Genomic DNA, 15,118 nt, shown 5'->3' with positions numbered 1-15,118 from the left:
TCCAACATATATTAACATAACATGCTTTTGTAAAACAAAACAAAATACTATTTTTTGAAACAAAACAATTCTTTAAGAAGAGTGGCATTAGGGGCAGCTAGGTGGCGCAGTGGATAGAGCAGCGGCCCTGGAGTCAGGAGTACTTGAGTTCCAAACTGGCCTCAGACACTTAATAATTACCTAGCTGTGTGGCCTTGGGCAAGCCACTTAAACCCATTTGCCTTGCAACCCCCCCCCCCCAAAAAAAAAGAGTGGCATTGTTTTATATATGTTTTATACAACTCCTTCCTATCTGTCTTAATCAAGGATCACTAGGTTCTTTCATGTATTTTACAATCAATATATTGTTTTGATTAAAGTATATGAAGAAAAACTGACTTCCCACAGATAGGAAGTTGGGAAAGGAGTTGAGTGTTTAATAAATAAGTAAATAACATCTTACTATTATAATGAATAACTACAAGTCATTCAGAAACACTAAGGAAACTAGTTATAGTAATAGAAAGAGTGTCAGGCCTGGAGTTGGGGAGACCTAAGTTTAAATCTGACCTCAGACTCTTCTAGATGCGTGACCCACACTGTTTTCTTCAGTATCCTCATCTATAAAATGAGTTGGAGAAGGAAATGGCAAACCACTCCAGCATCTTTGCCAAGAAAACCCCAAAAGGGATTATGAAGGGTTAGGCACAACTAAAAAATGACGAAACAATGAAACTATGAAAAGAGTTTTGATCTCATGTATACTCTGAAAGGGTCTCAGGGACTCCCAAGAGTCCACGGACCATACTTTGAGATCTACTGATATAATAGCACCCTCATTTCACATAGGAAAAAATAGTGAGAAGAGAGGGGTCCATGTGTTATACAGCAAGTCTGGAGACAGAGCCGGGGTAGAATCCAGGCATCCTGAACATTAGTTCCATGCTTGTTCTCAAACCACCATAACCAGCATTTTACTTCTCTCAAGAGGTTCAGCTGGAAAGGACATCAAGAAGGCACTTGTCCAAACAGACCTTCAAGGCCCTCTTTGTCCTAGGGTTTCCCTTGAAGGGAGAATCCCAAGGAAGTGACTTTTTACATCCCCTTTGTAAAGCCTTCCTCTTCCTCTAATCCACCTGTCATTGTCCAAAGCAACTTGGTCCTCCTGGGACAGGGGGACCCCTCCCTGATGTTTGTTCCTACTGTAGGCCTTTAGAGAAAAAGTCATCACTAGATTTTCCTGGCAAAAGCTGGAGGCCCCAGCAGAGTAGCCTGGGGCCATTTAAGAGCTTTATGTAGGTTATGTAGAGTCAGCTAGGGGAATCTCCCAGGGAAAGCAATATCCTGTTGGGTTAGGTTTTTCCAGGTGAGATCAGAATCAACCAATCTTGCAACTGGAAGGAGGAACCTTAGACGGCCTGTAGCTCATCCAGTCTGCTTCTTTGCAGAAATCCTTTCTATAAACTTCTATATGAGGTTCTATAAAATTCCCAGGGGAGCAGCCAGGTGGTATAGTGGATAGAATATTGGCCCTGGAGTCAGGAGGACTGGAGTTCAAATCTGATCTCAGACATTTAATAATTACCCAGCTGTGTGGCCTTGGGCAAGTCACTTAACCCCATTGCCTTGCAACCCCCCCCCAAAAAAAAAAACCCAAGTAGTGAGTTAGCCTCCAGAGTAGGGATAGTTTCTTTGCTTTATAAATATTATTTCTTTGAATTTTTGTATTTTAGATGGTGTTTAGTTTGAGCAGATGATGGTCTTCTCTAACCTATGCAAATGGTAACTTATCATTGTATTTTAAAGCATTTTACGAATGTTAGCTATCATTAATTCCATGACCGTATTACCTTCATTATTATTATTATCATCATCACTATAAAATTCTCTCGTTATTTAATTCATTATAAAATCTTCTTTTGACTAATGATTTTGAAGGGCTCCATCTGGGGCTAAGGAATTTCAGCCAAGCCTGGAACCGAAGTCCTCCCAGAGAAGATATCACACAGCCTGCTGGTCTGTGAGATTCTCAGCCAGGGATCAGATCTAGAAATCCAGCCCTCTCTCCCTTATCTGCCCACCAGGCTAGGTTTGGTTGCTGACGTTCAGGGGCCTGTTCAGGCCTCTCCCCTCATGAATACCCAAGTCCTGACCAGGGCTTCAGGGAATTGGTTGGAAACCAGAAAAACAGGTCCCCCTGCTTGATGGGCGGCTGCTACTTTTGGTTACTCCACTGGCATTCTAAGAAGCCAGAACCCAGCCCTGTCTCCAAAGTCCCCTGTTCCCTACAAAGACAGGAAAGGCACCAGGAGTGAGAGTCACCCAGGGACCATCCTGAAGCCACTCAGAGCTTCCACAACTAGACTAATGATTGAAAAAGCCTTGGGTCCAGACTAGTTGGTAGTCCTATCTCTGACTATAACTCTATGATAAGGCACAGAAGCAAATAGAAAGAAAATCAGAGAGAATCAGAAACAAGCAGGAAAATAATGAAATTTAGGTGTTAGATTTATTATATCTTAGCAGAAAAGCAAGCTGGGCCTAATAAATTTAGTTTTGTTTACTACAGTCCTCTTTTTTTGTTCCATGCATATGGTTTAAGGACTTTTTTTTTTTTTTAGGTTTTTGCAAGGCAATGGGGTTAAGTGGCTTGCCCAAGGCCACACAACTAGGTAATTATTAAGTGTCTAAGGTCCAATTTGAACTCAGGTACTCCTGACTCCAGCGCTCTATCCACTGCACCACCTAGCCACCCCTAAGTACATTTTTTTAAAGAAAGATTTTATTTATTTTGAGTTTTACAATTTTTCTCCTAATCTTGCTTCCTCCCCCCACCCCCACAGAAGGCAGTCTGGTTAGTCTTTACATTGTTTCCATAGTATACATTGATCTCAGTTGAATGTGATGAGAGAGAAACCATATCTTTTTAAGTGCAAATTTTAAAAAATTAAAGAAAAATAAAATGAGAGGATTAGCAAGAAATTTTAAGTTGCCTCTAAACTAAATCAGTGTACTTTGTTTGACATTTGGTGAAGATAGATCCAAGGAAGCACCAAGACTTAGGGCCTTCTCAGAAACCTCTAAAAGTATTCTTCCAAACCCAATCAATGTGATTAATTAAGATGAACTTGCTCATCTCAGCAGTACAATAATTCTAAAGGACTTGTGATGGAAAATATCATCCCCATCCAGAGAAGGAACTATGGAGACTGAATGTAGACCAAAGCATACTATTTTCAATTTTTTTAAATTTGTTTTATATATTATGGGTTTTTCCCTCTTATGTTTTTGATTTGATAGTTCAATCACATGGTTAATATGGATATATGTTTACCATTGTTATACATGTATAATCTATCTTAGATTGCTCTCTATCAGGGAAGTGGGGAAAGAAAGGGAGAAAGGGAAAGAAATGTGAAACTCAAACCTTCCCAAAAATGATTATTGAAAACTATCTTTATATGTAACTGGGAAAAAAATAAAATTTTCAAAAAAAACCCCAATCAATAATCATTTATTAAATTACTAATATGGGCCAATCACTGTGATTGCTAGGTGACCCAAATAGAAAGATGGAGTGTTCTCTGACTTCAACTATCTTACATTCTTTGGGAGAAACAGCAGGTAAACAGACAGGTAAATATAATATGGATGCTAGAGACATAGATGGGAGTGGAAGGGTGGAGGAAGGAGCAGAAGGAAGCAGCAGAGAGTCAAGAATGGCCCCTTGTGCTAGGGATTCTCAGAGGCAAGGATGAGGAAAGAGGGCATTCCAAGTTCAAGATGACCCATTATGATCCCTTTTAGTTTAAATCTTTGATTTTAGGATTCCCCCTTCTCAGAGCTTTCCCCTAAACCTTAGCAAAATAGCTCTTCGAGGCATATGAACAAGGTATTCTTTCATGGGGCACTTTAGAGCCACTCTAAATTGGTGTTATTCTGTCACATTCCAGTCAAACCAGACAATTCAGGCTTCCCCTGCACATTCCTGGGATCCTCCCCCCTTCCCCACTCCAAATTTGGTTCACACCTTTGTCCAGATTTCCCTCCCCACTCCATACCCTCCTCTTCAGTTGCTGTCCATAAAAATGTCATTCATCCTTTTAGGTCACAGTAGACTAAAGTTTTCTCTTCTCTCAGACAGGTATAATTATCTTTGCATTATCCACTTCAGACTTAATAGGACCAAACTAAACTAAAATTATTACTGAGGCTCAACTCAACTCCACCCCTAATCCTAGACTTCTTTGCACAATATCCACACTTCAATTTTGTGGGTCTCCTAAATTTAGCACATCCTAATCTTGTAGGTATGCGCATCTGTCAGATCACTGTGCTTGGTAAAGAGTTCCCCACTGGGCTTTGCTCCTTATTCTTCCTTCATGTGCCCCCTTAATCGAAGGCAGGCCCTGGGTCTGCTTCTCCTGTGTCTCTCACATTGGGAACTCTCCGAGGATAAGGTCTACTGTATGGTAGGAAGGCAGCAGCTTCCTTATAAATCAATAGTCTTAATGAAGGCTTCTTGTTGTTTAGATGCATCTGACCGAGTTAACCCTGTATGGGATTTTCTTAACAAAGATAATGGAGTGATTTGTCATTTCTTTTCCAGCTCACTTTACAGGTGAGGAAACTGAGGCAAACAGGATTAAGTGACTTGTCCAGGGTCACACAACTATTAAGTATCTAAGACCAGATTTGTACTCAGGAAGATGAATCCTCCTGACTCCAGTCCCAGCACTCTATCCACTGTACCAACTAGTAAGTGTTATAGCTGGATCTCAAATCCATCATAGGATATTATGGGAAAATAAAAATGAATCATACAAAGTCCCTACCTTTAAGAATTTGTTTTTAAAATAATAAATGGCAGAGACAGGATCTGATCTCACGTCTCATGCCTCCTACAGACATTTTGCCAACACTGCTTCCCTCACTCCTTTCTCTAATCTCATTCTCCACTTTCATCAGCCTAGCCCCCTCTCCTTGCCCAGCCTTGGCCCCTGGGCTCCAGGCCCAGATCAGGGGGCAGTAGGAGGCCTGGCACTGACCAGGGAACAGATGGTGGTGCAGTGGGTGGCAGGGAAGTAGGGGCATGTGGGGCAATGGCCAAGCCTCAGTCTCAGGCACAGTAACAGAATCTCAGGGTTGGAAGAGAATTTAAACTCAGTCCAACCTTTATGTGAACAAACTATTTTCTAAGAGAGAGACCTGATCTTAATCTGTTCTCTGCTTCAGAGAGGCCAGCAATAATGATGGCAGGAGGAGTCTTCTGCCCCTGGTGGGGAAGGTTTACTAGACTTAACTAGAGTGGGCTAAGTGAGGTTGTGCCCCAGGGTGCTATCTGGGGAAAGGGCAGCACTTTTTCCTGGAGGTCCTCAAAAGCCCAGGTCAACCTGGGCCACCTCCCACCCCCCCCCCCCCAAGGCTTGCAGACTTCTATATCCCCCAACAAGCAATCCTTTAGTCTCTGCTTTAAAGCTTCCCATGATTAGAAACCCATGACTTCCCAAAATAGCTTATTCCTCTTTAGGGCAATTTTGTTAGGAAGCTGTTTCTTGGAAGGGGGGAGGGGAGGGGAGAAGCAATTGGGTTAAGTGACTTGCCCAACATCACACAGCTTGTATTTGAGGTCAAATTTGAACTCAAGTTCTCCCGACTTCAGTGCCAACTAGCTGCCCCAGTTGTTTCTTATACTAAGCTAAAAACTCCCTCTTTAGTTTCTCCTGGAATCAGAGGAGACCTGGGTTGAAATACCAGCTTTTCTTCTTCCAATCTGTATAACCTCATCCAACCATTTAATCTTTCTGAGCCTCAGTTTCCCCATCTGTCAAATAGCTGTCAATTCTATTTCCTATTAACTACACGTTTAATCTCTTTTCCAAAAGCCATATTTAAATATGGTGATCCAAGATTCCCTAAGTCTTTGTTCCCAGGATCAAACATAGACAGGGGATGGAAATTCTTCCTTTCCTCCTCTCTCCTCTTTGGTTATCCCAGTTCTCTCACCCCTGCATAGAATTGTCCTTAGGCTCTCTACCCTCACAGGCCTCCTATTCTCAGCTCTGGAGGAGCTGATGGGTTCTATCCCAGCCAGGGCCCAAGGTCTGGGGTCTGGAGAGGCCTATCCTGAGAGGACAAGAATAACTAACCAGTGAGAAGAACTGAGCAAAAGCTCCAGTGACTTTGGGCTCCAAAATCTTTGGATCTTCTGGCAGGACAGCCTCTCTCCTGGGTTAGTGAAATGCCCTCACCCGGTGTCCATTGATCTGGATAAAATCAGACAATGAGAAAAATGAGTTAATGGAAATCTGGGGGCAAGCCTTGAAGGATTAACTTCTGGAAAATCAGTGGATATTCAAGGGGGAAGGTGTGGGGGGGGGGGGGCATAGTTAAAAGGAACTGTGCAGCAAGCCTAATGGAAATTAGATGAGAGGTTTCCTAGGCAATTAGGCAATGGAGCTAATGGAAATATTAGGTGGCTGAACTAATGGAAGGAAGGTGCTGGAGCTCAAATTTAATGGGCTGCCAGGGATAACAGAAATGGTCTGTTGGGAATAAGGGGAGTCCAGCATGGGCCTAAAAGGAAATTGAATTGCTAGGCTAAAAATCGAATTCTCCTTGGGAAGTCAGAGTTAATAGAACCAGATCATTGATTGGGAGCTAGAAAAAACTTACATTTTTTTTCTTTAAAAAAAATTTTTTTTTAATGATATAGTTTCTATATGACCTTTTATCTCCCTTTAGGGCAGCTAGATAGCACAGGAGAATCAGGAAGACTCTTCTTCCTGAGTTCAAATCTGATCTCCAACCTTTACAAACTGTGACCCTGGACAAGTCACTTAACTCTATATTTACCATATTTGTCCTTTCTTAGAGCACAGTAATATTCCATTTCATTTTAGTATCACAATTTGCCAAGGCATTTCCCAAGAATGAATAAGCACTTACTTTGTCTCTATCTCCCATAGGTCTTTTTTTGTCTTGGTTTAACAAACTTTCCACTTTTGCCCTTAGGGTGGGGTCCAGCTCTTTATCTTTCCTCTGTAAACCTGTTCCTTTACTGGCTGGTTCTGCTTCTCTGTCCCTAGCCTCACTGACCTTCCTGACCGAAGATTCAGACCCTCAGGATTGTCTCTGACTCCTCCCTCTTTGCTGCCCTACCCCAAGTCCTGATCTCATTTTCTACTTCCAAATTCCAATATCCCTCACCCCCTCCAGCCTCATGGACTCCATCTGAGCCCAAGGCCTAGCCCATGATTGTTATAGTCTTTACCAAGTCTTCCCACCTCCGGGGGATTCTCCCAGATTTTCCCACTTACACAAAGAACCAAAACCAGCCCAGCCCACTCTAACTAAACTCAAAGAATATTTATGTGTGTGTGTGTGTGTGTGTGTGTGTATGTTTATAAGGCTGTGTGTATGTCATATATGTGTATGTATGTGCACATATATTTACATATAAGTGCATATGCATTCATATGTATGTGTGCCTGCATGCAAAAGAACAATAGCTAGCTCTCCATAACTCAAAGACTTCACCAGGTCTAGCACTAATTTACATCCCTGTCTAAATTTCCCCTAGCACTTATTCATATCCATTATTTCATTTGTTGTTAAAATCATTGGAAAAGGATGGAAAACTATTGTGCTGTGAGAAATGACAAGCAGGAAAGTTTCAGTAAAACCCAAGAAGACTTATATGAACTGAGACAAAGAGAAGTGATCAGAACCAGATAGAAACAGCAATATTGTAGGATGATCAACTGTGAATGACTTAGCTATTTTCAACAATGCAGTGATTCAAGATAATTCTGAAGGACTTATGATGAAAAATATATCCCCTTCCAGAAAAAGAATTGATGTAATCTGAATGTAGATCAAAGCAGACCTTCTCTCTCTCTCTCTCTCTCTCTCTCTCTCTCTCTCTCTCTCTCCCCCTCCCTTTTTGGTCTTTGTTTTTTTTCTATAACATGACTAATATGGAAATGTTTTACATCATTGAACACGTATAACCTATAAAAAATTGCTTACTGTCATGGGGTGAGGGAGGGAGAGAAAAGATTTAGAACTCAGAAATTTTTTAAATGAAAGTTAAAACTGTGTAACGGGGTGGGAAGGATAAACATTTTTTAAACATAATAAAATAAAATAAAAAAGGAGTAATCTACAAGGGCAGACAAAAGCAAGCATTCCAATCCTCATTTTATCCATGAAGAAGTTAAGGCTCCTTTTAGAGAAACTTGTAGAGACAAAGGCATAGAAAATTGAAGTTGGAAGGGATGTAAGAGTGGAGATTGTAAGAGTTGGTAGCTTCCTCGAAATATAGAATTTGGCAAATTAATGCAACAAAAGTTAACTGCTCACTGAGTTCTAGGCATCATGCTAAGTCCTAAGGCTACAAAAACATAACAAACTTTGCTCTCCTAGAGTTTATGTCCCACTGAGGAATTCAACATGCACAGAAATACATTGTGATTTAAAGTGATTGAAGATGGAGCATTAGGAATGGCTTCAAAGACAAGGTGGCACCCTGGCTGCTCCTCAGAGGAAAATAAAAATTCTGAAGCAAAGATAAAAGAAGGGATACATTCCAGGCCTAGGGGATAAGTTATTCAAATTCTCAGAGTATAAGAAAGGAAAACCAAAAATAGGAAATATGATCAAAATAATAGATGAATCAGATTATAGAAACATGAAAACTTAAAGTTCAAATGTTTAGTCTTCTCATTTTACAAATGAGGAAACTGAGGCCCAGAGTGATTTAATGACATGTCCGAGCCCACCAAGGTAGTCAGTGGCAAAACTGGGGTTTGAACCCAGGACATTTAACTCCAGGTTCAGGCTGAAGCTTTTTGAGACAGGAGTAACAATACAATCCAAAAAACACCTAATGATCACTATCTATGCACAATACCTTATGCTAGCCACCCTCTAAGGAAACGGGGGGGGGGGGGGGGGGGGGGGGAAATTAAAATAATCTCTACCCTCAGGGAGCTTATGTTCTCTTAAACAAATTTAAAAAGAAGCTCCAAACAACCTCCTCAGGCATTAATTATAATTCCTAATTTACAGATGAAAAAAATTGAGGTTGGGAGGCTTTGACTTCACTCAAAAAGCCACCCCCTTGTTTCAGGCCCTCCTTTCATCTAGGATCAGGGGAAGGGAATGTCTGACCTGCTGGCTGTAAGATCACACGACCTTTTGGTCGGGTGTTGCCAGGACAACTGCAGGTGGGGCACAAAATTCATCAAATCTAGGAAATTTGGTGGGGGGGGGGGGTATGATTAACTAAAAGTTTGACCAAAAACAGCAGGCTAATTTTTAAGTTGATAATTTTGTATAGCCTACAAATGATGTTATAAACATCCAAATGGTCCTTGGCGGAAACAGAATTCCCATCCGGATCTAGAGTGTTGCAGTGATCTTCAAATTAGTTTCCCTTCCTCAACTCTCCCTATTTCAATCCATCCTCCTTGCAGCTGCTAATGATTTTTTTTCCTCAAGCAACTGATCCAGTCATATCATTCCTCTACTCAAAAAATTCAAGTGGTTCCCTCTTATCTCTAGGATCAAATACCAATTCCTCTGCTTGGCATTCAAAGCCCTTTGTAACTTGGCCTACTCCCAACTTTATAATCTTTTATATATTACTGCCTCTCCAAACACCCTATAGCAGTAGTATCAAACTCAAATAGAATTCAAACCTAGGGATCCCAGTGGCTGCATACTGACTCGTGAGGGTCTGCTCTATAGAACCTTATTGAAGAACTCATTTGGTTTCTTTCACAGGCTGTTCCTAGCCTCTATAAACCCTGCATGGATGTTTCCTGGTATCCTTTAATACTCAATCAAGGATCACCTTCTACATGAAGTCTTTTTTGACCTGACACCCTCTCTCACCATCTCCTAGGATCTTCTGTTCCCAAATGATTTTGTATTCATTTTGCAACTAGTCTGAAACTACTTAATACATGCACAGATCTCCCCAGGTAAGATTGTTAGGTCCATGTGGTGAGGACTAGTTCACTTTTGACATGTCTCTCCAAAGTCTGGCACATAGCAGTAGCTTTAGAAATCCTTTTTGCTTTAATGTTGATGGATTGGTCACCTGGCTAACAAGAGATCTCAAGGTCAGGGCTCTATCCCATCCATCACATTGTCTCTCTAATTTAGGCAGACCTAGGCTATACAGATTCTATTAGAAATAAAGTCCAGAATGGCAGTAGCAGGGCTGAAATTGACTCCAGGTCTCCAAGGGTTTCTCCTATTACCCCATACAGCCCACCTGGCCCCTGCCTGAGTGGTCTTTCCACTCCAAAACTTCCAGGTTCAGAAACAAGGGGTGGGGCTGCTCCCCACCTGGGCCCCAGAGAATTTAGGGCAGTCGGCTGATACACTGGCCACAGCCCACTGACCTGGACTGCAAGTGGAGACTGGCATCAACTAGCTCAGGAATGTGCCAAGCCTTGTCAATCAGGATGGAGAAACCTGACTCAAGAAGGTATGAGAACAGAATTGTGCTGAATGAGAGGTTGAAATTTCAGGCACATTGGGATAGAAAGTCTTTTTGTGGTGGCAAAGAATTGGAAATTGAGAGGATGCCATCAATTGGGGAATGGCTGAACAAATTGTGGTATATGAATGTAATGAAATATTCTTTTTCTATAAGAAATGAGCAGGAGGGGGTGGCTAGGTGGCACAGTGGATAAAGCACTGGCCCTGGAGTCAGGAGTACCTGGGTTCAAATCCTGTCTCAGACACTTAATAATTACCTAGCTGTGTGGCCTTGGGCAAGCCACTTAACCCCGTTTGCCTTGCAAAAAAAAGAAAAGAAAAGAAATGAGCAGGAGGATTTTAGAAAAACCTGGAAAGGCTTACATGAATTGATGCTGAATGAAGTGAGCAGAACCAGAACATTGTGAACAGTAATAGCAACATTGTATAATGATCAACTATGACAGACTTTAGGTCTTCACAGCAATAGAGTAATCAAAGGTAATCACTTAAAAAAATTTTTTTTGTTTTTTTCCTTTTAGTGATTTTTCTCTTTTGTTCTGATTCTTCTTTTACAGAGTGACTAATATGGAAAAATGTTTAATATGATTGTACATTATAACCTATATCAAATTGCTCTTGGGGAGGAATAGGAAAGGGAGGGAGAAAATTTTACAAAAATCAATGTACATGTAATTGGGGGGAAAATAGTCTTCTAAGGGAAGAAAAGGGAGGAGCAGGGCAGGAAGGAGTCCATAGGCATTAAATCATACCAAGCAAGGAGTATATCAACTGATTTGACAGAGCTGGCCTTGGAGTCAGGAAGACCTGGTTTCTGACTCACTTCTGACTTATACTGGCTATGTGACTCTACATAGATCTCTAAACCTCTTAGTGGGATTAGAAGTGTCAAAGAAAGTACCAAGCTGAATTGGTGCAAGGCGTTTCCTACACCCATGAGATCACACACAAGAGCTAGAGGCTGTAGTGGAAGGAACACTGGATTTGAAGTCAGAAATTGGATTCTAATCAGGGCTCCATTATTTACTTACATGACAACATGAAAGTCCTCTTTGGATCTCAATTTCCTCATCTGAAAAATGGGGAGACAAGTTGTTGGGTTCATCTCTAAGGTCCCTTCTGACTCCAATCTTCTAGTCTTATAACGAGTTCCAATCACTACTGTGTTACTGATATACAAAATCTTTGGCTTTCCTAGTTCTCTTCCTTATCTATCTATCATGGACAGTAATAAACCTCACACTACCCAATATGTCACAAGATTGTGGGGAAATCACATAAACTTTGAAACTATAGATATGAGAGCTATTTTTAGGGATTGGGCAGGAATCACATCACTGGAGAAACAAGAGCAGGGAATGTTGAGTCCAACGTGGAGAACCAGAGTATCATAGATTTAGAGCTGGAAGGAATCTCAGAAGTCATTCAGTCCACTGTTCATCTTTTTTTTTTTGATGGTAATGATGATTGTCCTTCATTCTCTCGGTTTCCTTATCTTCCTCATTCTCAGTCTTCTCAAAGAAGACCATGACATCAGGGAGGCGATGCCATGACATAAAAGTGAGTTGAATTTAAATGAAGGGGTACATAAAGAAACTGAAGCAGAGAAAGGGTAAATGACTTGCCCCGGTGTACAACCAGCATATGTCTGAGGCAGGATTCAAATTCAGGTCTTCAGTGCAATTAGGTGGTACAGTGGATAGAGCATGTGTCCTGAGTTCAAATCCAACCTCAGTCATTTAATAATTCCCTAGCTGTGACCTTGGGCAAGTCACTTAATTCCATTGCCTAGAAAAAAAAAATGAATGAATGAATGAAGAAATACTAAATAACAAAAAAAAATCCAAACAAATCCAGGTCTTCCTGACTCTAGACTCATTTATGATTTGAGGAGGAGGAAAGAAGGAATGCTATAAAGTCACTGCCATTCAAGGCTTCCAGAGTTATCTAGAGGCCAAATATAATGTGACTCTGGGGCCAGAACAAGGAAGTCACAAGGGAGGCCCAAATTTTGACTCAACCCAAGAACTTTCTAACAAAGAGAATCACACAGACTCTCAAAGAGTCAAGGGACCTCAAAGGACAGATCTGTGGTTCATACCTGAATAAGAATCCCCTCTAGAAGATTTCCAACAAGTGGTCAGTCATCCAACCATCTGCTAGAAGACTAGCAGTGATAGGAATTCACTCCCCTCCTCCTGCTCTCAGGCAACTCACTCTCTATGAGATAGAATTTTTAGAAAGTCTTTTTCCTTATATTGAGCCTCCAACTGGCTCTCTGCTCCTTCTCTGCTTTGTTCCTCATTCTTGTCTCCAGGGCCAAGCAAAACAGGTCTGTTCTCTCCTTCCCAGGACAGCCCTTCTTTAGATATTCAAAGCCAAACAATCATTCTCCCAGGTCCTTGCTCTTCCCTAGGCTAAACTTCCCAGGCTGGGGCCACCAACCCTCTGATGTTCCCCAGGCTCCTCCCCATCTGTCAGATGTGCCCTAGTCTGTCAATAGCCTCCCTAAGTAAACTATCTGGCCTGCCCCTGAAAACAATTTTGGAGCTGCTCTGAATTGGGAAGAGTATGGCAGAACTCTTTCAAGTACTAAGTCTAAAGCTGAGTTCTCTTTTTTGGTTGTCAAAACCACTGGGAGCAATTCAATAAAGTTTCCTTACTTTCTTCATATAAATTAAATCAGTTTAATCCAACAAATATTTATCTGACACCCACTGTAACCCCACCTTCTAACCCCCTTATTTTAGTGCTTTTCCTCTGCTGATTATCTTTAATTAAACCCATGTGTAGCTTGTTTATACACAGTTGTCTGCATGTAGTTTGTACAAAGTAAGCACAACAGATAACTGGAAAAGTAGGAGGAATAGGAATAGGAGAGGTGAACTAAACTCAAGAGAATTTGTCCCAAATCTACCTGTGAGATCTTGGGAAAGTCACTTAACCTCCCTGGGCCTCAGGTTCCTTAGCTGTAAAGTGAAGGGATTAGACTACATAGTTGAGGTCCCTGAGTCAAGGACTCAGAGTCAAGAAGAACCACTTCAAATGTCTCTGCTCAGTCACTTCTATGTGACCCTGGGCAAGTCATCTAATACCTTTCAGCCTCATATTTATCATTGATCACTGAAGATAATAATAGTTCCTTCTTCACAGAGTTGTGAAAATAATCATGATGATATATGTAAGACACTTTGTAACCCTAAAAGTAGCATATAAATCCTAGTTATTGTTTAATATACTATGAGCTTAGGGAATCGGGAAAGGTATTTTGGAGATGAGAGTACCTGAGCTGAGCCTGGAAGGGATCTAGGAATTACAAATGTTAGAAATGAGAAGGGAGGGTTGATCCAGGCAAAGGCATGGGGAGGACAAATTAAATATTCAGTTCAGAAAGTCTTTGTCTGAAGTTCTGGAACTGCATACTGAATCTCAACTTGTCATGCTTCCCTTCATTGTCTCCAGCTGTTTTAGGGTTTCTCACATTCCTTTCTCCATCCAAATCAACCAACAAGGATTAAATGCTGAGGATACTCCAAGTGTCAGAATTTACATTTAAAATCTTTTTTTTTTTAACAAGGCAATGTGGTTAAGTGATTTGCCCAAGGTCACACAGCCAGGTAATTATTAAATGTCTGAGGCCAGATTTGAACTCAGGTCCTCCTGACTCCAGGGCCAGTGCACTATCCACTGTGCCACCTAGCTGCCCCTTAAAATCGATTCTTAATAGATTGCCTAGACTAACAGCATCTTATGGAATCTTCCTTGGAGTCTGCACTAATAAGCCCAGATAGGGTTTATAGCTCTGAGGGTCCAAGGGAAACTCCCAGTCATGATGAAGCAACAGAAGAGAACATCATTACAGGCAAATAACACCACCACTAGTAATTGTTATTGTTCTATTAGGCTCACCCTTTATAGAACACTTTCATAATTCTCCTCTTTAGCCATCTAGGGCAGGGCAGACACTTTCCTTATTAAGGAAACTCAGTGATGGAAAGGGACTTGACCAAGGTCACAGAGCTAACACTACTAATACCAACAGCAATGGTAATAATAATTATCATAATAATATCCCTTCTAGCTCTAAATCTATGATTCTATGATCCAGTGCTGACAGGGAGGAGCAATGGTATTTCGAAACTCAAATGAGAGAACAAATGTAAAGTACTTTGCAAACCTTTAAACATCATATAAAGTCAGTTCTTAATTAGCCCATAGTCAGCAGGCCTCCAGTTCAGGGATGGTGTCTCTCCCCAATCCTTCTTGCTTTCTTGCTGAGTTCAAGTCTATTTATAGAGCAAGACAGAGAAATAGGCTGGTAAATATTTAACAATCAGGTTCCCTTAGGGGAGGGGGTGATGCATGAACACATATTTTTAAGTTTAATCTGAATCGTTAACATTTTCGAGAGTCTATCCACAAAATAATAAATCAAGTCCTGATTTGAAGCTGATTAATGAGGAATAAATGCTAACACTGAAAATTTAACCATCAACTCTCACAAGTTAATCACAACACAACCTTGATTGTTTTTTGGAGGGGGGTGTTGTTGCTGTTGTTGTTTGGGGGGAACATGAGCCAGCAGGTGGTATGGGAGACATGGGGAGAGAAAAGAAGGTTAAAA

The 15,118-nt window shown here is 41.1% G+C and overlaps 1 protein-coding gene across 12 annotated transcripts in view; it reads right to left on the bottom strand.

Moving 5' to 3' along the window:
- P2RY2 (purinergic receptor P2Y2) overlaps nucleotides 1-15,118 on the bottom strand; it is a 60,237-nt gene that overhangs the window by 22,211 nt on the left and 22,908 nt on the right. For 5 of the 12 annotated variants that reach the window (XM_074216807.1, XM_074216810.1, XM_074216808.1 and 2 more), the window contains exons 2-3: nucleotides 14,672-14,780; nucleotides 11,526-11,566 (exon numbers count right to left, since the gene is read on the bottom strand). The exons of 2 other annotated variants lie outside the window; for them this stretch is intronic. In XM_074216807.1, coding sequence (XP_074072908.1) covers nucleotides 11,526-11,566 — 41 coding nt within the window. In that variant the 5' untranslated portion in view covers nucleotides 14,672-14,780. Of the gene's footprint in view, nucleotides 1-6,128; nucleotides 6,246-11,525; nucleotides 11,567-14,671; nucleotides 14,781-15,118 lie in introns of all 12 variants that reach the window. 5 more of the 12 variants (XM_074216814.1, XM_074216813.1, XM_074216812.1 and 2 more) reach the window with 4 other exon arrangements.

Source organism: Macrotis lagotis, chromosome 1 (genome assembly GCF_037893015.1).
Source record: "Macrotis lagotis isolate mMagLag1 chromosome 1, bilby.v1.9.chrom.fasta, whole genome shotgun sequence".
NCBI lineage: Eukaryota > Metazoa > Chordata > Mammalia > Peramelemorphia > Peramelidae > Macrotis > Macrotis lagotis.
This window is presented reverse-complemented; position numbering and strand designations above follow the sequence as displayed.